Below are 19245 nucleotides of genomic sequence, written 5' to 3' on the forward strand. Positions count from 1 at the left end.
AAACACTTAGTCGTTCGCTGATGGCGATACTCCGGCTTTTCCTGAATTTGGGTTTTAATTTAGCTTTTCAAAAAGTGCAAATGGGCGTCGATCTCTCCCGACGGGAGCTTCTGTTGCGTGTGGAGTCGTAGACGCGTCACGACGGGCGAGATAACCATCAGCTGACCTTTATGCGCGTACGCGTGGATTTTGGTTGAAGATCAACCAAAGCGTCGGGTTTCCTTTCAATTCCCCGACAAAACACGTTTTCCAGAAACAGAATTTGTTTTTCTCGACGAGGACAGTTTTCGCAGCACTCGGGTGCCGGAGCCAAACTCCATCCAAAAAAAACACACCATTTCTACACACTTAAAAATAGAAGTGAAAAAAACAAACCAGAATCTCTTTTAAGGAACTTTACAGACGTTTCATGAACGCTGTGTACTTCTAACATACACACTGAGGGAGGTCAACTTCAATTTACATTTTTTTTAAATTATTTTTTTATCATTATTTAATCAAGTTGTGAAATAACTTTATAAATGATCAATATTAAAAAAAAAGGTTGTTTTTTTAAAATCAGTTATTTTCTTAGTTCGTTTCTTAATTTTTTTTTTCATTGTAGAACTTTTGATTTCAGCACCAACTTTTTCAAACAATGTTTTTTTTTTTTAGAGCATATTAGCATGTTTCTTAATGACACTATTTCAACACCAGTTTGTGGTGGACATCACCAGTCTTCACTTCAGACCTTTCAGCCAATCACGTCCCTCCAGATTTTCAGCAGATTCAAGGACTGCTGGAAGCCAACAGGCAGCTAACAACAGCAGCGAGTGTCGGCTGTATAATAGGAGCATCTGTTTAATACGTCTCCGTCCAGTTTGTGAAATACATTTTTGAAAATTAAACGGTCACTATAGAAATAACATTTTGAAATGATGATTTGAGATTTTAACCAAATATATGAATGATTATTTATTTCAAAAAGGCTGATTTTGTATTATTTTATAAACTAAATTTCCATATATTCTTATCAAGAAAATACAACATAGAAAACTGCAGCTAAAGTGCTGTTTGGACTTCCTGAGCACAATATTCTATGGAATCATTTTAATCCATGTGAAGGAAACCGTGTTATTAAAACGGGTCTTTTTTGTTGTTGTTTTTTTTTGGAATGGAGTTTGGCAAGACCTTCTACGCTTACGACACAAAACGGCACAGAGCACGGTCGAGATATAAAACCAGGACCGGAGTCCCGGAGACCTTTGAGAAGACCTTGGAGATCGTCCGAACGGCTTCAGAACTCTTCGTCCTCCGAGCTGAGGTAGTTCTGCTTCTTCCTCACGTTCCAGTGCAAACACTGGGCCAGGCTCTCGAACCAGTCGTTGACCGGGTCCCGGAAACAGATGGAGGGAACGGGGAAGCAGGAAGTAGTGATGGTGATACTGGAACAGCGACAGAGGAGAGAAAAAGGGTTTACTTCATGGCCGCGGAATACGGAAAGAAAAGTTCAGGTATTTGCAATATTTAGAAGAAAGGAGGAGGTGTGGACATCGGATGAGGTAACAGGACTTCCTTGTGGAGAAACACTGGGTGTGTGTTGAAGAATAATTGCAGCTCATTTCAAGAACCGGGAAGGTGATCATGTTCAGATGAGTAATTAAAGAGGAAGGTGGATCCGGCTCAGCGGAAACTTCTTGGCTTGAAGCCTATTAGGCAGGTTGATAAGGTTACATAACAAAGCCTGGAAGGGTTGAGGGACATGAACTCCTCCGTGACTCAGTCTGCGACCTTTGTTTAGCTGCATTTACTCTTTTTCAGCTCTGTGTGTGTGTGTGTGTGTGTGTGTGTGTGTGTGTGTGTGTGTGTGTGTGTGTGTGTGTGTGTGTGTGTGTGTGTGTGTGTGTGTGTGTGTGTGTGTGTGTGTGTAAGTGGACCAACCTGTCTCCATGACAGATCTCTTGTCTCTTTCGTCCATCAAACGACACCCATGCCGTGTTTCTGGCGTCGCGTGACAACATTATCTGAGAGACGAGGACAAAATGTCGAGACGTCACAGAGAGACGACCATCTCGGTTTCCCAGTTAGAAGCATATCTTCTATCTCCAGTGTTTCATTTAATAAAATGAGATTTCCTCTTTCTTTACATTACAAACGTCAACCCGTCGGTTTCATCATCCCGTAATATCGTACGTCTCTTATTTTTAGACAAACGCACACAGTATCATTTCAGTTAAAGAGCGCAGCTGCAAATCTGGTTATCGTTCAAAGACTTCCAGTCCTGACACGCTGCAAAATGGAATCTAAGAAAACAAAATGACAGTTTCGTGGGGCAAAGTGTAACTCGGGTTGTTTTCTGTAGCTGCGATTAACGGGATGAGTCCGAAACGCATCACCTGCTGACTTACTGCTTGACGCTACAATTTACCGACGTTTCCTAACCGCACCATGAGAGCGCAATCACTCGGAGCTACAATTTACTGATGTATCCTAAACGCCTCACATGCATACTGTTGCGGGCACTAAGTGCCTCAAATGGAAGCTTTCGCAAGACGCTATAATTCACTGATGTTCGTTTAATGCCGAGCATCAAAGTTCTTGCGAGATGGAATGTCGCATGTGGTCAACACCACAATCGACCAATCAGTAAATGCTCGACCAATAATACATTAACCCTCCTGTTGTCCTCGGGTCAAAATGACCCGCAGCTGTGTTCAACCAGGTTCTATTTTATTTCTATATTTCTATATTTTTTGGGATCATTGGTCATCGTTCTCTAAAGAAACCCTCACAGCCTCCTCGTCACCAATGATCCCCAAAAATATGAAAATAAAATAGAACTCGGTTGAACACAGCTGCGGGTCATTTTGACTCGAGGACAACGCGAGGGTTAAACACCCCACACATGGAAGCGCTTCCTTCGACGCCATAACTTACAAATGTTCCCTGAACGTCTCGCGTGGTACAGGTGGGCACCAACTGGTCAGCTGCACGCGGAGAAGCCTGAAGTTACCGCAGCGTCGCCAAAGAGTGAACTGAAGCAGGTGAGTGTAGGACCGACGTACTAAAGTTCAAACTGAGGTGATTTTAGCTGAATGGCCGCCGTAGAGTCTCCGCGTTGAATAACTTGTTGATGCCGAGGAGATTTTACTGATGTGCAAACGAAGCCAATGGGTTCAAACAAAAATGTCTCAAAACGTGGCCCGGTATGACGAGACATCCTGTGACGGTCGAAAGTATCAGAGCAGCTTCATGAAGGAATAAACCGTGAAGAAAATCGAGAAACGTGGTCGTGAAATTACAAGCAGCCGCCCGAGTTCTGCTGCCGGCGGAAACCCCCAAACCGCTTCCTCCAACACGAGTACCTTGAGCTCGACGCCGGCGGGCACCACGATGGGTCTGAAGGAGAGCGAGTGAGGGCAGATGGGCGTGATCATGATGGCCGGGACGTTGGGATGGATCATGGAGGCTCCTGCTGCCACCGCGTACGCCGTGCTGCCCGTCGGTGTGGAGACGATCACACCTGAGGGGGGAGGGGGGGACACAGAGACGCACGTTTCACAAAAGACACGCCCACACGGGACGGGACGACGCCCACACGGGACGGGACGACGCCCACACGGGACGGGACGACGCCCGTCCGAGGCTTCGACGGCTTCTACGGATGAAATGTTGTGCCGGTGCAGCGTGGGCTCTCCGACTCCGGCCTCGTTGGCCCGTTTTACGTATTTCAAAGAGCGCTCACCGTCTCCCTGCACTGTAGTGATGAGGTGTCCGTCCAGGAAGAGGTCCACGTTGGAGAGATAGGACGAGGGTCCTCGGTCCACCACCACCTCGTTCAGGACCTGAAACACACCGAGGGAAAAGACACCCGATGACTTCCGTGACTTCTAGTTTTCCGTAAGCTCCCACTGGGATTTGTGCCGGTTAAAAAAAAAAAAAAAAAAAAAAACCAACAACGTCCGTTCGTCACGCCGACGACAGCTCGCACTCCCGTTGTTCTTTTTAACAACCAGCTTAAAGCCCGCAGGATTCAAGCCGAGTCACGGTGACGAAACTGCACGGGCGAGTCGTCGTGATCTATTTACGGAGCGGCGGAGGCAGGAAGCGGAGCTTCACCCCGCGGCGACCTCCTACAACCGCTTTGGAGGAGCGAAGCCAGCAACCTGCGAGGGCCGGGCCGGCCCGTCAGCGAGTCGGGGTGAAAGTCGTCCCGCTTTCACGCAGAGACTTCAGCATCGGCTGCCGGGTCTCAGGAGGTGGGCCGATTTACCTGATGCTGGACGGATTTGCGGCCGCCGTCCACGTCCCCGTTGGTCAGGATGATGCCCTGGTCGTCCAGTCGGGCCTTCTTCTCCCAGTTCTCTTTGAGCACGCGCACTTTTAAGCGACTTCGCAGGACGATGGCGGCGTTACCTGCAAACAACGCGAAGCGGCCTCAGCTTTGCGAACAGAGCAGGAATGTTTGTGCACGGCGGAGAAAACGCCGCAGAGGTCGGACAACCTTCAGTACCTTCGATAATTTGGGTGACCTGAGACTGGTAGGTGTCGAACTTGAAAGGAGTCAGGAAGCCCAGGGAGCCCAGGTGGAAGGCCATGACGGGCGGGACGCTCTCCTGCAAATGAACAGATGTTATTAATATATTACATATATTAATATAAAGAAAAAAACAACAACAACACACACCCAAAGTTTGTTTTGAAAGACAACGACTCGCTGATTACCTGGAAGAGCGAAGACGCATACAGCAACGTCCCGTCTCCCCCGAGACAGATGATGAAGTCGACACGATTGGAGATGTCATCGAGATCTGAGAAATTGAAAAAAACCCACAAAAAAAACATTTAAATCTCTTACGATTTCTTCAATATAATGTTTATTAAGTTGCATGAAAGTTTTTTTTTATACCTTCTCTGAAAGTGCAGAATTTCTTGGTAATGGCCCCAAAGTTTTCATCGCCTGAAATCTCGGGGTCCTCCAGGACTTTGTTTTCCACGTAAACAATCATGTTTTTGACCTACAAGGACAACCGAGACAGAAGCTTGACAGCAGCCACCGAAGAGTAACTTTTTAAATCAGTCCTGACGATAAATACGACAAAAAGGAAAAGAGCTCAGCTGAGTCTGACTGGTTGTTGGAGCCTAAGAAGTTAACATTGTCCTGAGCAGATGGTACTAAATGTAAATCAAAGCTCACGGGCTCTTTCCGTGACCAATAGATTTCTTATTTGATGCATTTTATGTGACAGTAAGACGGCTACGCGCATTAAAAACACTCATGATGATCCCTCACCAGCTTCCCACCAGCCGACACTAGGATTCCTGTGGAGGTTAATAGAGGCATTCAGTGTGGGGACGCTACCTCGGTGAGGAACATGCAGAGCTCTTTGAAAGGCTGAAGCAGGCTGGCATCTCGGATCTTCTTGATCACAAGGACACTTTTTGGCGGCTTGTTCCAGGTCAGTCTCTGGCTGGCCGGATCCTGAATGTGCCTGAACACACAAAATGTTCACACTTTATTTCACCACCACCAACAAAAAAAAAAAAAAAATCGATAAATAAATAAATAGGTGAATCACAAGAACCTGACATCAGCCAGGAGCCGTGAGCCTCGGATCTGTGCTGCTCGTCATAACCGGGACTTCTCCGTGTTTATCCAATTAAGAGACATCAGCTTAAACGTCCAGCTCTGTTACACAAACTTCTGACCCTCACGTGTCGTCTGCTGATCCTTTACCTCAACTTGAGCCCGGACCGCGAGGCTGTCAACATGTTTACAAAACACTAAACTGTGAAAAAGAACAAGTGACAACAGTCTTTTAGGAGACAATAAAGAAAAGAGCCCTAAAAACCCTATAATGTTATTTAATGGTGTTTCTGAGACAGAATTATTCTTGAGGATTTGAGAAAAAACTGAAAAAGACGTTATTATTCATTTCCACAGCAGACAACTAAAACAATATACGTTTTTATAGTTTTATAAAGAAAACAGTATTCAGTAAAAACGAAGGTGTCTGTAGTTTGTTGTAATGAAAGCACTTCCACACGACTTCCACTGCGGAGCCACTTTCAACCATCGGCGTACGTCGTACTGTCACGTCATCATGTCAACAACCGAATTATTTTTGTTTATATTATAAAAAAATTAAAAAAATTGCACCGACATTATTGTGACCGATGCGACGTGGCGCACCTCTGAAAGGCAAAACATCTTTTTAAAAGCCTTTTACCCTCCGGCGGTCGGCGAGGAGCCGCAAGAACGCGTTCTCAAGAAAAAGAGACGCGTTATGAAAATGAATGAAACGAAGCGTGAAAATCAGAAGGTGCCGCGGGCTGAAACAAACCAACAGAAGAGCAACCGTTCAAACCGGAAATGACCAAAGTCTTCAATTCAGTGATAGTTTATCAATACCAGCGTCTGCTGACTGCAGTTCGTTCCAGCTCCGTGTCAAACCGGATGACTCTCCACAACAATTCTTTTCTGTAGTTCTTACGCAAGAATTTAGGACGGCGGCCGCATTTTTAATGTCCAACTATTGCAAAGATGTCTCCGCTTTCATATAAGGGAGGAAAATAATAAAAAAAAAATAAAAAAATACGGCGTTGATGGTTGCTGCGATGTTAGAAAACCTCCTGATGTGTCACATTCACACGTTTCATCGGTAAGAAATCCGGCCCGTTTTACAACAAGAATGAAGTTGTACGATCAACATGTAAAATGTACTCGTAACATCCCTCTGACGTTAGTCTCACTGTTCCACACACACACACACACACACACACACACACACACACACACACACACACACACACACACACAGAGTCCTAACAAACAACATAACAACGCAGCATCATTATGACACATCCAGTTCCCGTTTCTTTAAATACAGTAACAGCTGCCTGCATTATATTTGAAAAAGATGAAGCATTTCCAGAATGAGCTGACCCGCACGAACGTCTAAAGCTGAAAGTGTTTCTGACAAACCTCCAGGAAAACAAAGCGCTGCTTGATTAGCATCTGAAACAGCGACCAGCTGTTGTATTCACGATCGGTTCGGCTCCGACCACCTCAAAGCGTCCACACCCCGACCTCCCACTTTCATCCAACAACCCAGCTCTGTCCTCCCACCGGGGTCACGGCGTGACAGCAGCCAGCCTCCGATACGGTACGAATAAACCTTCAGATCGCAGCAGCCTCCCAAAACACGCATCACTCCTCCAACCCTGCAGTCAGAACAAAACAACCTTCGTCTTACGTCTTCCAATATCTTTAAAAATCAAATCAAATCCAAATAAGAGGGGGAAAAAAAAAAAACCCTCCTCTGTGCTCAGCCTGAACTGCTGAAACACAGCTGTGATGTTGCATGGGTTCAATATCACCGTTAGTTGACTGCAGCGAAGCCCTGTGAACATCTGGCTGGCAGTGATGGACACTTCCGCTTCACATTTCACCTGTCAAACGTGCGGCGAAAGAGACGATGCCGGAGAGCGCTCTCACCATTTCCACACTCTGTTCTCGCCGCGGCTCCCAGAAGTGTCCTGCAGTGCGTACTGGCTGAACTTCATGGTCGTACACATGTAAGTGGGATGCTGTTTCAACGGGAGAGCGGCTCTCTGTCCCGGTGGCCCGCTCTGACAAAACCACTCATTCTGCCTCGCGGCGACAACAACTTCCTCCAACGCGACACCCCGTCGAGCGGCTTCAGCAGAACAGTCACTTCACTTCTTGCGGTGGAGCTGCGAGTCAGCCGGCGGCTGCGAGAGGCTGAGCGAGGACCAGAGTCTGTTCATGCGTCCGGCGGCCCGGGATCAGCTCACAACCCCCTCCAGCTGGATTCACCAGCTACACTCCACACTAAACCTTCACTGCTGCCTTCTCCTGCCTCCAACTCATCTTAAGGTTTGACTTCATGTCATCCCCCGCCCATCTGCTGGGCTGACCCCGCCTCCTTCCCTCCCTCCTCCCCTCCCCTCCCTCCCTCCCCCCCCCTCTGCCGGGCTGACCCCGCCCACACCAGGGTGAGGGCTTTCCTTGTAGCACAGGTGTGATTCGCCCAGAAACAACACTGCTCCTAAAAGGAGCACGTTCACCGTCATGAGAGGGATTTTCCGACGGGTGTGTAATAGTTAACACGGCGAGGAAATAGATTTCAGTGGAAACACTCAATATAAACGGGGCTGTGTCGGACAAATGATGGCTGAGCAGCAGCGTGTACTTGAGCCTGCTGAGGTCCCGTTACAGCAAGTGACTTCAACACGACCAGTTCTGTTCAAGTACATTTGTAAAATGCTTCCGAGAACAAACGTATGAACGCTCTTCATCTAAAGACATAAAGTAGCATAAGATACACAGTAAGATCCTCCACGGTACCACAGGAGCATCCAGGGTGACGAATATATCACACACGGCAGTAACGTCAACAAATAACACCTCAGAAGTTATCTTTCTTCTCTTCCAGCAACGGAATCACACCCGCAAACGAGTCATTACATTGATCCGGCCTCAATATCATTTTTACTGATCAGTCTGTCTCATTTCAACCTTTCCCTGAATCCTGTCGCACACACCGGCCACACGAAGGCAACAAACTGTCGGGTCGCTGCACACGCGCTCCGTCAGACGATTCGGCCGGTGAAAGACGGGTCTGAATTTGTAATTGCAGACAGAGCTCCAGATATACGTGATTGCTCTACAGTTTTATCCCTCATTGCTTAAGAAGAAGAAGAAGAAGAAAAAAAAGAGTATTACTAAACCATGGTGACGATAAATGCCACGAGTGTTACTGACTTGTTTTAAAACTCATTCACGAGCTGCCTCTCAGTGTAAAAAAAAGACATTTTTAACAAGACTGATAATATTCAACAAGTTGGAAAGCTTGAATCTGAATGTCGATAAAACAGCCGCTTTATTGACATTGGAGGTTTTTTTTAGGCGGCAGTATTGGTTTAGGTATCGGCCCCAGACATTTGTATGAGTGGATGTAAAATTGCTACATGTGATGCTGGTATCCGGTCGGGTTCCTCTGATTTGACAACAGCTCTTGCTTAAGAAGAAGATGAAGTAATGGAGCAAAGTGACCCGACAGGACCGGCATCAACAGCTCCATGACGCATCGCTGTGTTTCATTCGATGGGCGCGTTTCATTCTCTCTGTCGTCCCACGATAAATACCTTGCAACAGTTACACAAAAGTAATACAAAAACAACAAAACCAAGGCCGTGTCCATGCGCACGGGGCAGCGTGACCGGCACACCCTCCGCTGAGACCCACTGGACTGTTTCCAGGTTGGAAGGTTTAAACCGAGACTCGGTGCCGAATCACCTTTTCTACCGACTCCTTCCACTAAAGCCCACGACGTCAAGATGTGCAAAAATTTAAAAAAAAAAAGCTTAAAAACTGAATATGAGGGACTGAGTCACCCTAAAAATACAACAGCCTAACCTTGTTTTTGGGATAAAGATAGCCGGGTTTTACTTTAAACCTTTCTAGCCGCTTTGAGGGAAGCTAATCCCTCGAACCCGGCGGCCTGCAGCGAAGCGCCGGGAGACACTTGCGTGACCGAGGGAGTCGAGAGGTCGACGGCTCGGCTGAGCTTTGATTGAGAAACGTCGTTCAGCGCCAACATGAACGAACTCGTTTTAACGCAGTGAGGTACAAAGGCTCCGCAAACAATTAAACACGTACGCGCCTTTGTAGTCTCAACTTCATGAATGTGTCTGATGAAGGGAACGTGGATCTGTGGGAAGTCGTGTTGCTGCGTTACGCACGGAAACTACGTACGTTATGTTGCTTGGTGCATAGTTTTACATCCAGAAGCTTAAACGTGTATGAAATGAGCCGACGCGTCTCTTACGGTCCCACAAAATAACTGTTGGGATCTTTACAAAGCAGAGATTGCTTCTTACCGGGAAAAGTCTTATGTGACTGATTAATTCATGAACAGCTGAGTGACCTGAGGAAGGAAGTGAAGCTGGTAGTAACCGGTCAAAGCAGACGGCTGCCCACCTGAGTCTGGTTCTGTTGGAGGGTTTTTCCTCCCCGCTGTCACCAAATGCTGCCAATGCAGATTTGCATATCAGAGCTCAGAAAGAAGCTGGCAGGTGGACCTGCAGTTGAAACTACTTTCCCCTTCCTTATCTGGAGATTAAGACGTTCAGAAACAGTGATTGGCCTTTGTTTCCAATTCAATTATTTCCGACACTCAAAGAACAAATGATTAATCTCAAAAACAACTGTCAGATTAAACAAGTTATTAGTTGCTCCACTGAAACTAAAGTATTGATCCAAATACGCCCAGAAAGTCCAATTTGAATGAATTGGGGCTCTTTCCTGTTGCGTGTGGTTGTTTAATACCCAGCTTGCGTGCTCGCAGAGAGTCGGAGACGTGCCACACTGAGCAAAGAGCAAAAGCCTAAACGTAGTTAAAAAGTCACATAGTTGTGATTTTTCTCTGCCAAACAACACAGAGCAGTCAGAAGTCAGATCAGTAATGTTTTCTCATTTTCTTCTGGACTTCAACCAAACAATGACCAAGAGGTTAAAAAAAACAAAAAAACACCCACCCGAGTTCAGCTGTTAATGTCAGACTGTTTCCAGCCTCATCAGATGAACAGAAGCCCAAACGTAGGGGATAAATACATATTTGTAAAGGTTAACATTGAAGTCAATATATTAGTGAGTCTTTGCAGTCCAACAGGCTGCAGCCTCCAAAACACAAACAGCAGCACACACACGTCTGATCTTCTTATGACGCCCTGTCAGACCCGCTCTGTGAGCGTCTGCTGGACTTGATGAAAACCAGACTGAAAGCGAAGAGCCCTGAAGTCAGTATCCGGCTGCACATCTGTATCATTTGATACCTGCAGCAGTGTCTGCGGCACAAAGCATCAAAAATGTTCCAAGTCCTGACAGACAGTTCAGCTGCTACACGTTGTTCACTTGTGTTTTTAAATCAGATATGAACCGGTGACTATTTGTCAGCACATGAAATGCAAAGTGCGTCTGACAGCTGCAGAGCGGTGGCAGCAGACGCAGCGATGTGTGAGCATCTTCATTATTAGCACCGAGTCTTCAGCCGATGCCTGATTAACACCCACCGAGCCCGACGTTTGGAAATACAGCAGCACCGAGGTGACGAATTCATGGAAACTGTCAACACAGCAACGAACGAAGATGCGTTGGTGCGGTCATAAAACGCCATTTCGGTTTCAGTTCAACTACAAGCGATGAAACCAGCAGAGGCAGAAGAAATAGGAACTGCCACAGTGCGTTCGCAGTGGGAGGTTACATAAGAGGATATTAGGACAGTGAGGTGGAGGACTGGATTCTTGAGGTTAAAACGTTCTCATGAACAGGTCGATTTAGGAGAAGTACACCACTAGTGGCTGCTTTCATAACAAACATGAAGGACAGAACAGGTTTCACCGAGTTACTCTCTTCAGATACGTGACAGATGTTTATAGACTGATGTAAGAAGGTTTGCTTTGTCTGCCTGATTAAATGATTGAGGTCTTGCAGTCAGTTAGCGCATGCTGTTCTGTCACGGATTCCTCTGCATGTTCAAGAAGCTTAAAACCTGAATGATAATGATCTTTGTATGTGGTAGTCTATTGTTATATTTGCTGCATGTTGCAGGATTTTACCGACTTTTTACAAAAGTAAAACCAGCTTCACACTCTGACTTCGTTCTGTCCAGAAAATTGAACGACACATTGAAGTCAAACCGATTTTGGAGTTGAGGGGAACTTGAAACTGTTTGTTTTGTTGGTTGACCAGTGGGAGCTACAGGAAGAAACTGGTCTGTTGGCAGTCAGCTGTGCTGCATTGAACAGATTTTATGTTCTTTGTGCATAAGAGACAAAAACCCAGATGATAACATATTATTGTGAAGTCAGAGAACAGGTGACATATTCAGACATGCTGTGTTATGGAAATGTTTCTTGGTCACAGGTTGTTCCAAACCTCAATCCTAAGTCAGGACAATAGTAACACTCCCTCCTCTGCTACAAAGCCCATTACAGGCCCAACAAGATCCGACAGCAGCAGGTGGCTCTCATGTTGTTGTTTTTCTTCTTGATGACGCAGAGATTAAACTCCCCAAAAAAAAAAAAAAAAAAAAAAAAATATAGAAACATTTTACTGATGTAAAAAGAACTTACATGACTGCGTGTGGATTCTGGAGCATGCATGCCTTGGGGCCGAAGGTGGTCACCGGGCTCGGTCCATGAAGAGACTGATTCCTCCTGAAAGAGAGGACAACAGACATTCAAGTTTAAAGGAACACAAAGGACTCTGCCTGGCAGGTATGCAAATAAAGAGGGTTATTTTTAAATACACTATAACCAAAAAAAAGTGTATGTTTCATTTTGTTCCTGCTGCAATTACAAAAAAAATGTTGTATTTAACCATGCAACCTCTTGCACTGCATTTAAGGTGTCAGACTTTACAGTCCCCTTGGAAGCTGGGCCAATGCTGCACATCCTCCTGTTGCAGGTCTGAAAAATTCCCAATTTTCTAAATGCATCTTCAAACTTTCATCAAATAAATTCCACTTTTCCTTTCGGTTTTTACAGAAGAAAAAAAAAAAGAAAAAAAAAAAAAAGAGAAGTGAAACGTGTTTAAGACATTTAGAAACAGCCTGAATTAAAGGATTTCCACGATTGAATGCATCACCAGCTCATATTGGATTATGTGGGGCCATTTTGTGGTTTGCATTGACAAACCCCTGGTCGGCCTCCTGTGTTGTATGAAATCAGAACGTGCTGAAGGTTCTCTGCGACCTTTACAGCAGAAAAATGCATTCGGTCCTTGTACTGTTGGCCGCCATTTCAGTGCTCACAATTCTTGGAAAAGGTCATTAGGGATTGTAAAAGGTGAAAAACAAACCCTTTTATCAGCCTCAGCTGCAGTACAAACACTTTATCAGTGAGCACTGAAATGGCGGCCAACAGTTTTAACAATGATTACCATTAACACATCAGATATTTTCAACCAACCATGGAGTTCACGACCTCAGACGAAGCTGCTGTCTGAAAGAAACCCAACAACACACTGTCTGTATGAGCTCTGTTAAAACAATGGAACTATTTATGGGGTGAAAGGTCAAGCTCACGAGCTCTGATAGAACATATGCAGCCTTCAAGCTGCAGCCAACAAATCCTCTCAGCAGTCTGATTCTGTCAATTCACTATCTGCTGTTTAAAGATTCTGAAAGATGCATTAATCAACACTTTTGTATTTAATATGTGAATGTGAATCACCAACTCTGCTTCTTTTTTTTTTGTCCTGGCATTTGTCAGCAAGCCAGAAACAGCAGGCAACAGTTTTTTCTATCAGTTATAATGATAATAATAAAAAGAAATAGAAATAATAATTTACACTGTAAGATAGTTCTGCACTGCAGATCTGTCAGCTTGTTTCTTTTTCCTCTTGTGGAGAATTTGTTTTGAAATGTCCCACATTTCACACATTTCCAGTGTCCAGTATTTGCAGTCTTAATCTCCACAAGAATTTGCGGCTTTAAGTACTAAAACCCAAAGAAACAGTTTTACATCTCTCTGCAACAGACTGTTGTGTGTCTGTGTCTTTAAGGTGAAGTGACATCAGTGACCCTCTCATCTGATTGGCTGACTCTTCTCCGAGTAACACCGGCTCAGGCCGACCACAAGTTGTCTTCGGACTTGTAGCTCGTTAGTTCCATGACAGAATAACTGATTAGTGTTTTCCGCCATATAAAAGGTTGGACAGTGGACACTCCTGGAGGCGGACATGTGACATGAGAGCGTGTGTGTGACGTCACAAACCTACAGAAGTTTAAACAACACATTTACTGAATACAGGTTGTGCACAGTTCTCCACGGACGGACCGTTCTGACTCCTTCGCCCGTATTCATACAGATCTGCTTCATAATCAAACAAAAAATGGAAATCGGAACATTTACCAATTGGAGATGGGCCAGAAGAAATAAGAGGCTGCCACTGCAACAAAATGAAAAGATGGTGAAAAGATCCACAACTGATTTAAATGTCTGATTAGACAAAAAACAATCACTGCCACCCCAAAAAAGCCAATATTTTAATCCAACACTGGATCTTCACCTGGTACCTTTCAACCGGTGAAGCCCGCTCCCGTCATGTTTTTTTTTTTTGCAGCTGTCCTATCATCATGAAGGAGCTCCAGGGAATCACTTTCCCACTCTTATTGTTTGCAGACTAAAATGAATCACACTATTCCCTCAAATGTCACTTAAACTGAGACGTGTTGTTGCCAAATGAGGAAACATTCAATCACAATCTATTTGTGGGAGTGTGTTTCTACATTTTGGACAAACATGCTCTTTAGAACTTCTCTTTCTAACAAACCTCATCACGGTTGCTAAAACACAGACACGAAACCCTTGCAACGTCCACAGTGAACAAACATGTAAGGCTTTAACACACACACACACACACACGCACACACACACACACACACACACACACACACACACACACACACACACACACACACACACACACTTCTTAAATGTCTGAGGTGGTGCAAAGCAGCTGATGCCACAAGTTTAAAAAAAAAATGTCCCACGTGACAGAAGCTGTTTTTAAGATCCTGTGGTCATCTGTCAACAATGTTTTATTGTTGCTGAGAATCTTCTCCGTCATTAAAATACTTTCTCTCAGATTGAACCGTTGAGCAGATGTTGGCGTCACTGCTCGCATCTCAGTGTGTCAAGTACTATTTGCCAATAAAACAATAATTTAATAAAGCTCCAGTGATTAGTCGAAGTAATTGATTCAATGACGGACAGAAAATGAATCACCAAATGTTTTGATAATTGATTCATTGTTTTGGTTCATTTAAATTTTTATGAAAAAAGTCATAATTCTCCCATTCCAGCTTCTAAAATGTGAATATTTTTTTGTTTATTTTAGTCCTCCATGATAATAAACAAAAAACCTTTTGGTTGTGGACTGTTGGTCGGGACGAAACAAGACACTTCCAGCTACACGTTGGGCTTTAGGAAACACTGGTCAACGTTTTTTGAGTTTTCCGACACTGTAAAGACCAAACAGCTGATCAATTAATCATTGAATGATTTGTTTGTTGCTGTAATCCATGAGTACATTTTTTTTCTTCATGAAACTGAAAAGAAAAAACTGGACAAACAAGAACAGTGGAATGTAAACAGAGCAAATTCAGGCATGTTTGCTTTGCGGTTCGTCCACACAAAATGTTACAAGTAAGTAAACATCTCCAAGGTGTTGATGAGGAACCGTCACCGTGACAACCGGCTGACAGCTGCTTCTGTATATGAAGGCGCATGAAAAAGTTCAGAGACGGTTCCTGTGGTGAACAGAGGAACATGTAACCTTTGGGAATATTTCAGTTTAAGCCGCTTACTCCAAATTGGCTTGTTTCTCTTCCCCTAAAAATTTTAAACAAAATTCGACGCCTGCTGTCCACTCATATTTCAGTTTCATTTTGACATCGCAAACACACACGCCAGCGGTCACAAGAACACGTGCAACTTATGGATGCTTATTTGGATCAGGTAATGTAACTTGGAGGTTATTGCTTCCACAATCATGTACAAGCTCCTATTTGATACTCTGGTGAGAATAAAAGGTGGTCAATGCATCGTTTCAGAAATCACAGCATGGAGTTAGGTAGGAATCCAATTCTTCTGACCTTTACCGTCAAACACAACAACAAGCCTGTCGTCCCCTTTAGAAATCTGACTTCACCTGTTCCACATCTACCTGTAATCAGAGGAGCTGCCGGCTGAGGAGGTGCTCAGGCTGCGGGTCTTCCCTTTGCGTCGGGCCAGGCTGCGGCCAGAGACCTCCCCCGAGTCACAGGTGGAGCAGCAGTACGGGGCGGCATCCATTCGCACCTCCTGTCCACCGTCCATCTCAGGGGACAGCCGGGCTGCAAGTAAACTGACCAGACACAACAATCAGTCCAAGAGCTGGAGTCAAACATGGAGGAAACACTCCACCAGACTTCATTGGAAAAAACTGCAATTTAACTCATTCTTAAAAAATAAGAAAGCAAACGCGTCACACAACATGACTTCTATATTACAAACATGTGGGTAAGTTCTGGTCAGTCCGACTAACAGACAGACTAACAAACAGACAGACTAACTAAAAAACAGACAGACTAACAGACAGACAGACTAACAGACAGACTAACTAACAGACAGACAGACAGACAGACAGACTAACAGACAGACAGACTAACAGACAGACAGACTAACAGACAGACAGACTAACAAACAGACAGAGTAACAGACAGACAAACAGACTGACTGACAGACAGACTAACAGACAGACAGACTAACAGACAGACTAACAGACTGACAGACAGACAGACTAACAGACAGACAGACTAACAGACAGACAGACTAACAGACAGACAGACTGACAGACAGACAGACAGACTAAATAACAGACAGACTAACAAACAGACAGACTAACTAAAAAACAGACAGACTAACAAACAGACAGACTAACAGACAGACTAACTAACAGACAGACTAAATAACAGACAGACAGACTAACAGACAGACAGACAGACAGACAGACTGACAGACAGACTAAATAACAGACAGACTAACAAACAGACAGACTAACTAAAAAACAGACAGACTAACAAACAGACAGACTAACAGACAGACTAACAGACAGACTAACAGACAGACAGACTAAATAACAGACAGACAGACTGACAGACAGACAGACAGACAGACAGACAGACAGACAGACTAACAGACAGACTGACTGACAGACAGACTGACAGACAGACAGACAGACAGACAGACAGACTAACAGACAGACAAACAAACAGACAGACTAACAGACAGACAGACAGACAGACAGACAGACAGACAGACAGACAGACAGACAGACAGACTAACAGACAGACAGACAGACAGACTGACAGACAGACAGACTAACAGACAGACTGACAGACAGACAGACAGACTGACAGACAGACTAACAGACAGACAGACAGACTGACAGACTAACAGACAGACAGACTAACAGACAGACAGACTGACAGACTAACAGACAGACTGACAGACAGACAGACAGACAGACAGACAGACAGACAGACAGACAGACTGACAGACAGACAGACAGACAGACTGACAGACAGACAGACTAACAGACAGACAGACAGACAGACAGACAGACAGACAGACAGACAGACAGACAGACAGACAGACTAACAGACAGACAGACTAACAGACAGACAGACAGACAGACAGACAGACAGACAGACAGACAGACAGACAGACAGACAGACAGACAGACAGACAGACAGACAGACAGACAGACAGACAGACAGACAGACTAACAGACAGACAGACAGACAGACAGACAGACAGACAGACAGACAGACTAACAGACAGACAGACTAACAGACAGACAGACAGACAGACTAACAGACAGACAGACAGACAGACAGACAGACAGACAGACAGACTAACAGACAGACAGACTGACAGACAGACAGACAGACAGACTGACAGACAGACAGACTAACAGACAGACAGACAGACAGACTAACAGACAGACAGACTAACAGACAGACAGACAGACTAACAGACAGACAGACTAACAGACAGACAGACAGACAGACTAACAGACAGACAGACAGACTGACTGACAGACAGACAGACAGACAGACAGACGCTGAGCGGCTCCAGACTGTTTCGTGGTTCGTTAACGATGATCGCGTTAAGCTAGTTAGCTTCACTACTGGTCACTCGTGTTCAACACAAAGATAAATATCATCGGATCCGGGACACCTTTATAACATTTATAACCTTTCTAACCTTTCTAACCTTTCTACCTTTTTACCTTTCCACCAGAAACGTTAGAGGGAGCAACACAGACGCGCAGACTGCCGTTTCGGGTCACGGCCTCGCCGTTGTTTCGTCCGACGACGTTACAACATCTTTACTTTCGGAGCCCGCTATCAACAGCAGCTCACCACTTCCTGGTCCTGGCCGACCAATCACAGGCTCGCTCTTCGATTACGTCATCTTAGCCGACTTCAGTAAACAAAGGATGTAACTTCCGCATGACATCAGGTGAACGCGTCACCAAGTGATTATGCAGGATTGAGGAAATTATATTCCACAGGATTAAATTCGTGACATGTATTCCAACTTATCCGAAGTCATAAACATACAGCTGCTGCACGTATTCATTTATTAACCGCTGTATTGTTTTATGGCCATAGTGTCAGCAGATATATTTTACCCAAATATTAAAAACGATCAAATAACCTTTGTGTGGACATATTGTGCAATTTATATTTTATAATATTCAATTGTTTACTGTAGTTATCGTGATTAATAACATCAACTCGTATCTATTTCCCTGTCATGTGAAGTGACCCTTTGAACAGGTGTGGACAGTGAATGTCATATAAGCTCTACAGTTGCTCGGGTTGTTTCAGCCCCTTAACCCGTCAGTCATGACAGATATGACCATCGCAAAATGATAAGTTTTCCTTAAAGGAACCTGCTCGGTGATCAGGGTCAGACAGCAGTTAATCCATCAATTCATCAGTCAATGTTTCAAATAGGGGCTTTCTGATGAACTCAAATCTGTGCAGATAGTAGATACAGGATACTTTTTTTTTTAAATTCAATTTTCTCATACATACTTTTCATCTCAGATTCTCAGAAATACTTAGCTATGTGAGTAAATGATTTTATTATTATTAGTTATGCAAGAGTTTCTGATGGAGTCATCTAACATGCAGTATTACTGATACAATAAAAGTGTTATCTTCACACGTCCAAGCTTCTGTTCCTTTTTCTAACCTAACAATATAGATTGAATCTAAAAAAAAAAAAAAATGAATCTTCATATTGGAACTCCCTTCTTGTAGTTTACGCTTGTGCCCAGCAGAGGGCAGTAAAGACCTAGGAGTGTCTCCTTGTGTGGAGCAGAGACCAGCACCTGTAGGGACAGCCAGGTGTCTCCAGTCTCTGTCCAGACAGGGAATATGACGACAAGGGACTGACTAGGCTCCTAGTTACGGAGCTGAGGACGTATCCAACATGTCAAAAGATATCTCTACAGATGTGTTCAGGAAGCGTGAGCGGGTACGTTGGCGGTACCCGGTCTGTGATTTTATTTTCACATTAAAACAGTACTATGAGGTACTATAATGCCGGTGAGCAAAGTGTAAAAACAAGATGAACTGTGTGGAAACGACGGCACAGAGGAGGCGGGCGGATTCAACA

General features: G+C 44.6%; 1 protein-coding gene across 3 annotated transcripts; it reads right to left on the reverse strand.

Annotated features, from left to right (window-relative positions):
- Positions 1-584: 584 nt before the first annotated feature.
- On the reverse strand, positions 585-17964 carry nadka (NAD kinase a). Of its 3 annotated transcripts, none has more exons than XM_069694089.1 (12): positions 17846-17964; positions 15737-15916; positions 12139-12222; positions 5342-5471; positions 4889-4997; positions 4705-4790; positions 4493-4595; positions 4253-4395; positions 3725-3824; positions 3345-3502; positions 1921-2003; positions 585-1424 (listed from the first exon to the last, which is right to left on the reverse strand). In XM_069694089.1, exons 2-12 carry the CDS (start codon positions 15886-15888, stop codon positions 1277-1279), a joined length of 1296 nt encoding a protein of 431 aa, XP_069550190.1. In that variant the 5' UTR covers positions 15889-15916; positions 17846-17964; the 3' UTR covers positions 585-1276. The 3 variants fall into 3 exon arrangements, with proteins under 3 accessions (XP_069550190.1, XP_069550191.1, XP_069550192.1); XM_069694090.1 differs by having other exon boundaries at positions 17838-17964; XM_069694091.1 differs by lacking the exons at positions 12139-12222; positions 15737-15916; positions 17846-17964 and adding an exon at positions 7478-7834.
- Between the last annotated feature and the right edge of the window lie 1281 nt (positions 17965-19245).

This window comes from Brachyistius frenatus, unplaced genomic scaffold (assembly GCF_029030835.1).
Source record: "Brachyistius frenatus isolate BFR_SWC_R1_liver_20210118 unplaced genomic scaffold, ASM2903083v1 Contig_16, whole genome shotgun sequence".
Taxonomy (NCBI): Eukaryota; Metazoa; Chordata; class Actinopteri; family Embiotocidae; genus Brachyistius; species Brachyistius frenatus.

Excerpts from the sequence above, each read along its gene's own strand:
- nadka (XM_069694089.1), bottom strand. The coding sequence starts at position 15,888 with ATGGACGGTGGACAGGAGGTGCGAATGGATGCCGCCCCGTACTGCTGC. Across the intron at positions 4,396-4,492 it reads GGTCACCCAAATTATCGAAG|GTAACGCCGCCATCGTCCTG; the intron begins GTACTGAAGGTT and ends CGTTGTTTGCAG. Across the intron at positions 1,425-1,920 it reads GAGATCTGTCATGGAGACAG|TATCACCATCACTACTTCCT; the intron begins GTTGGTCCACTT and ends TCGCTGTTCCAG.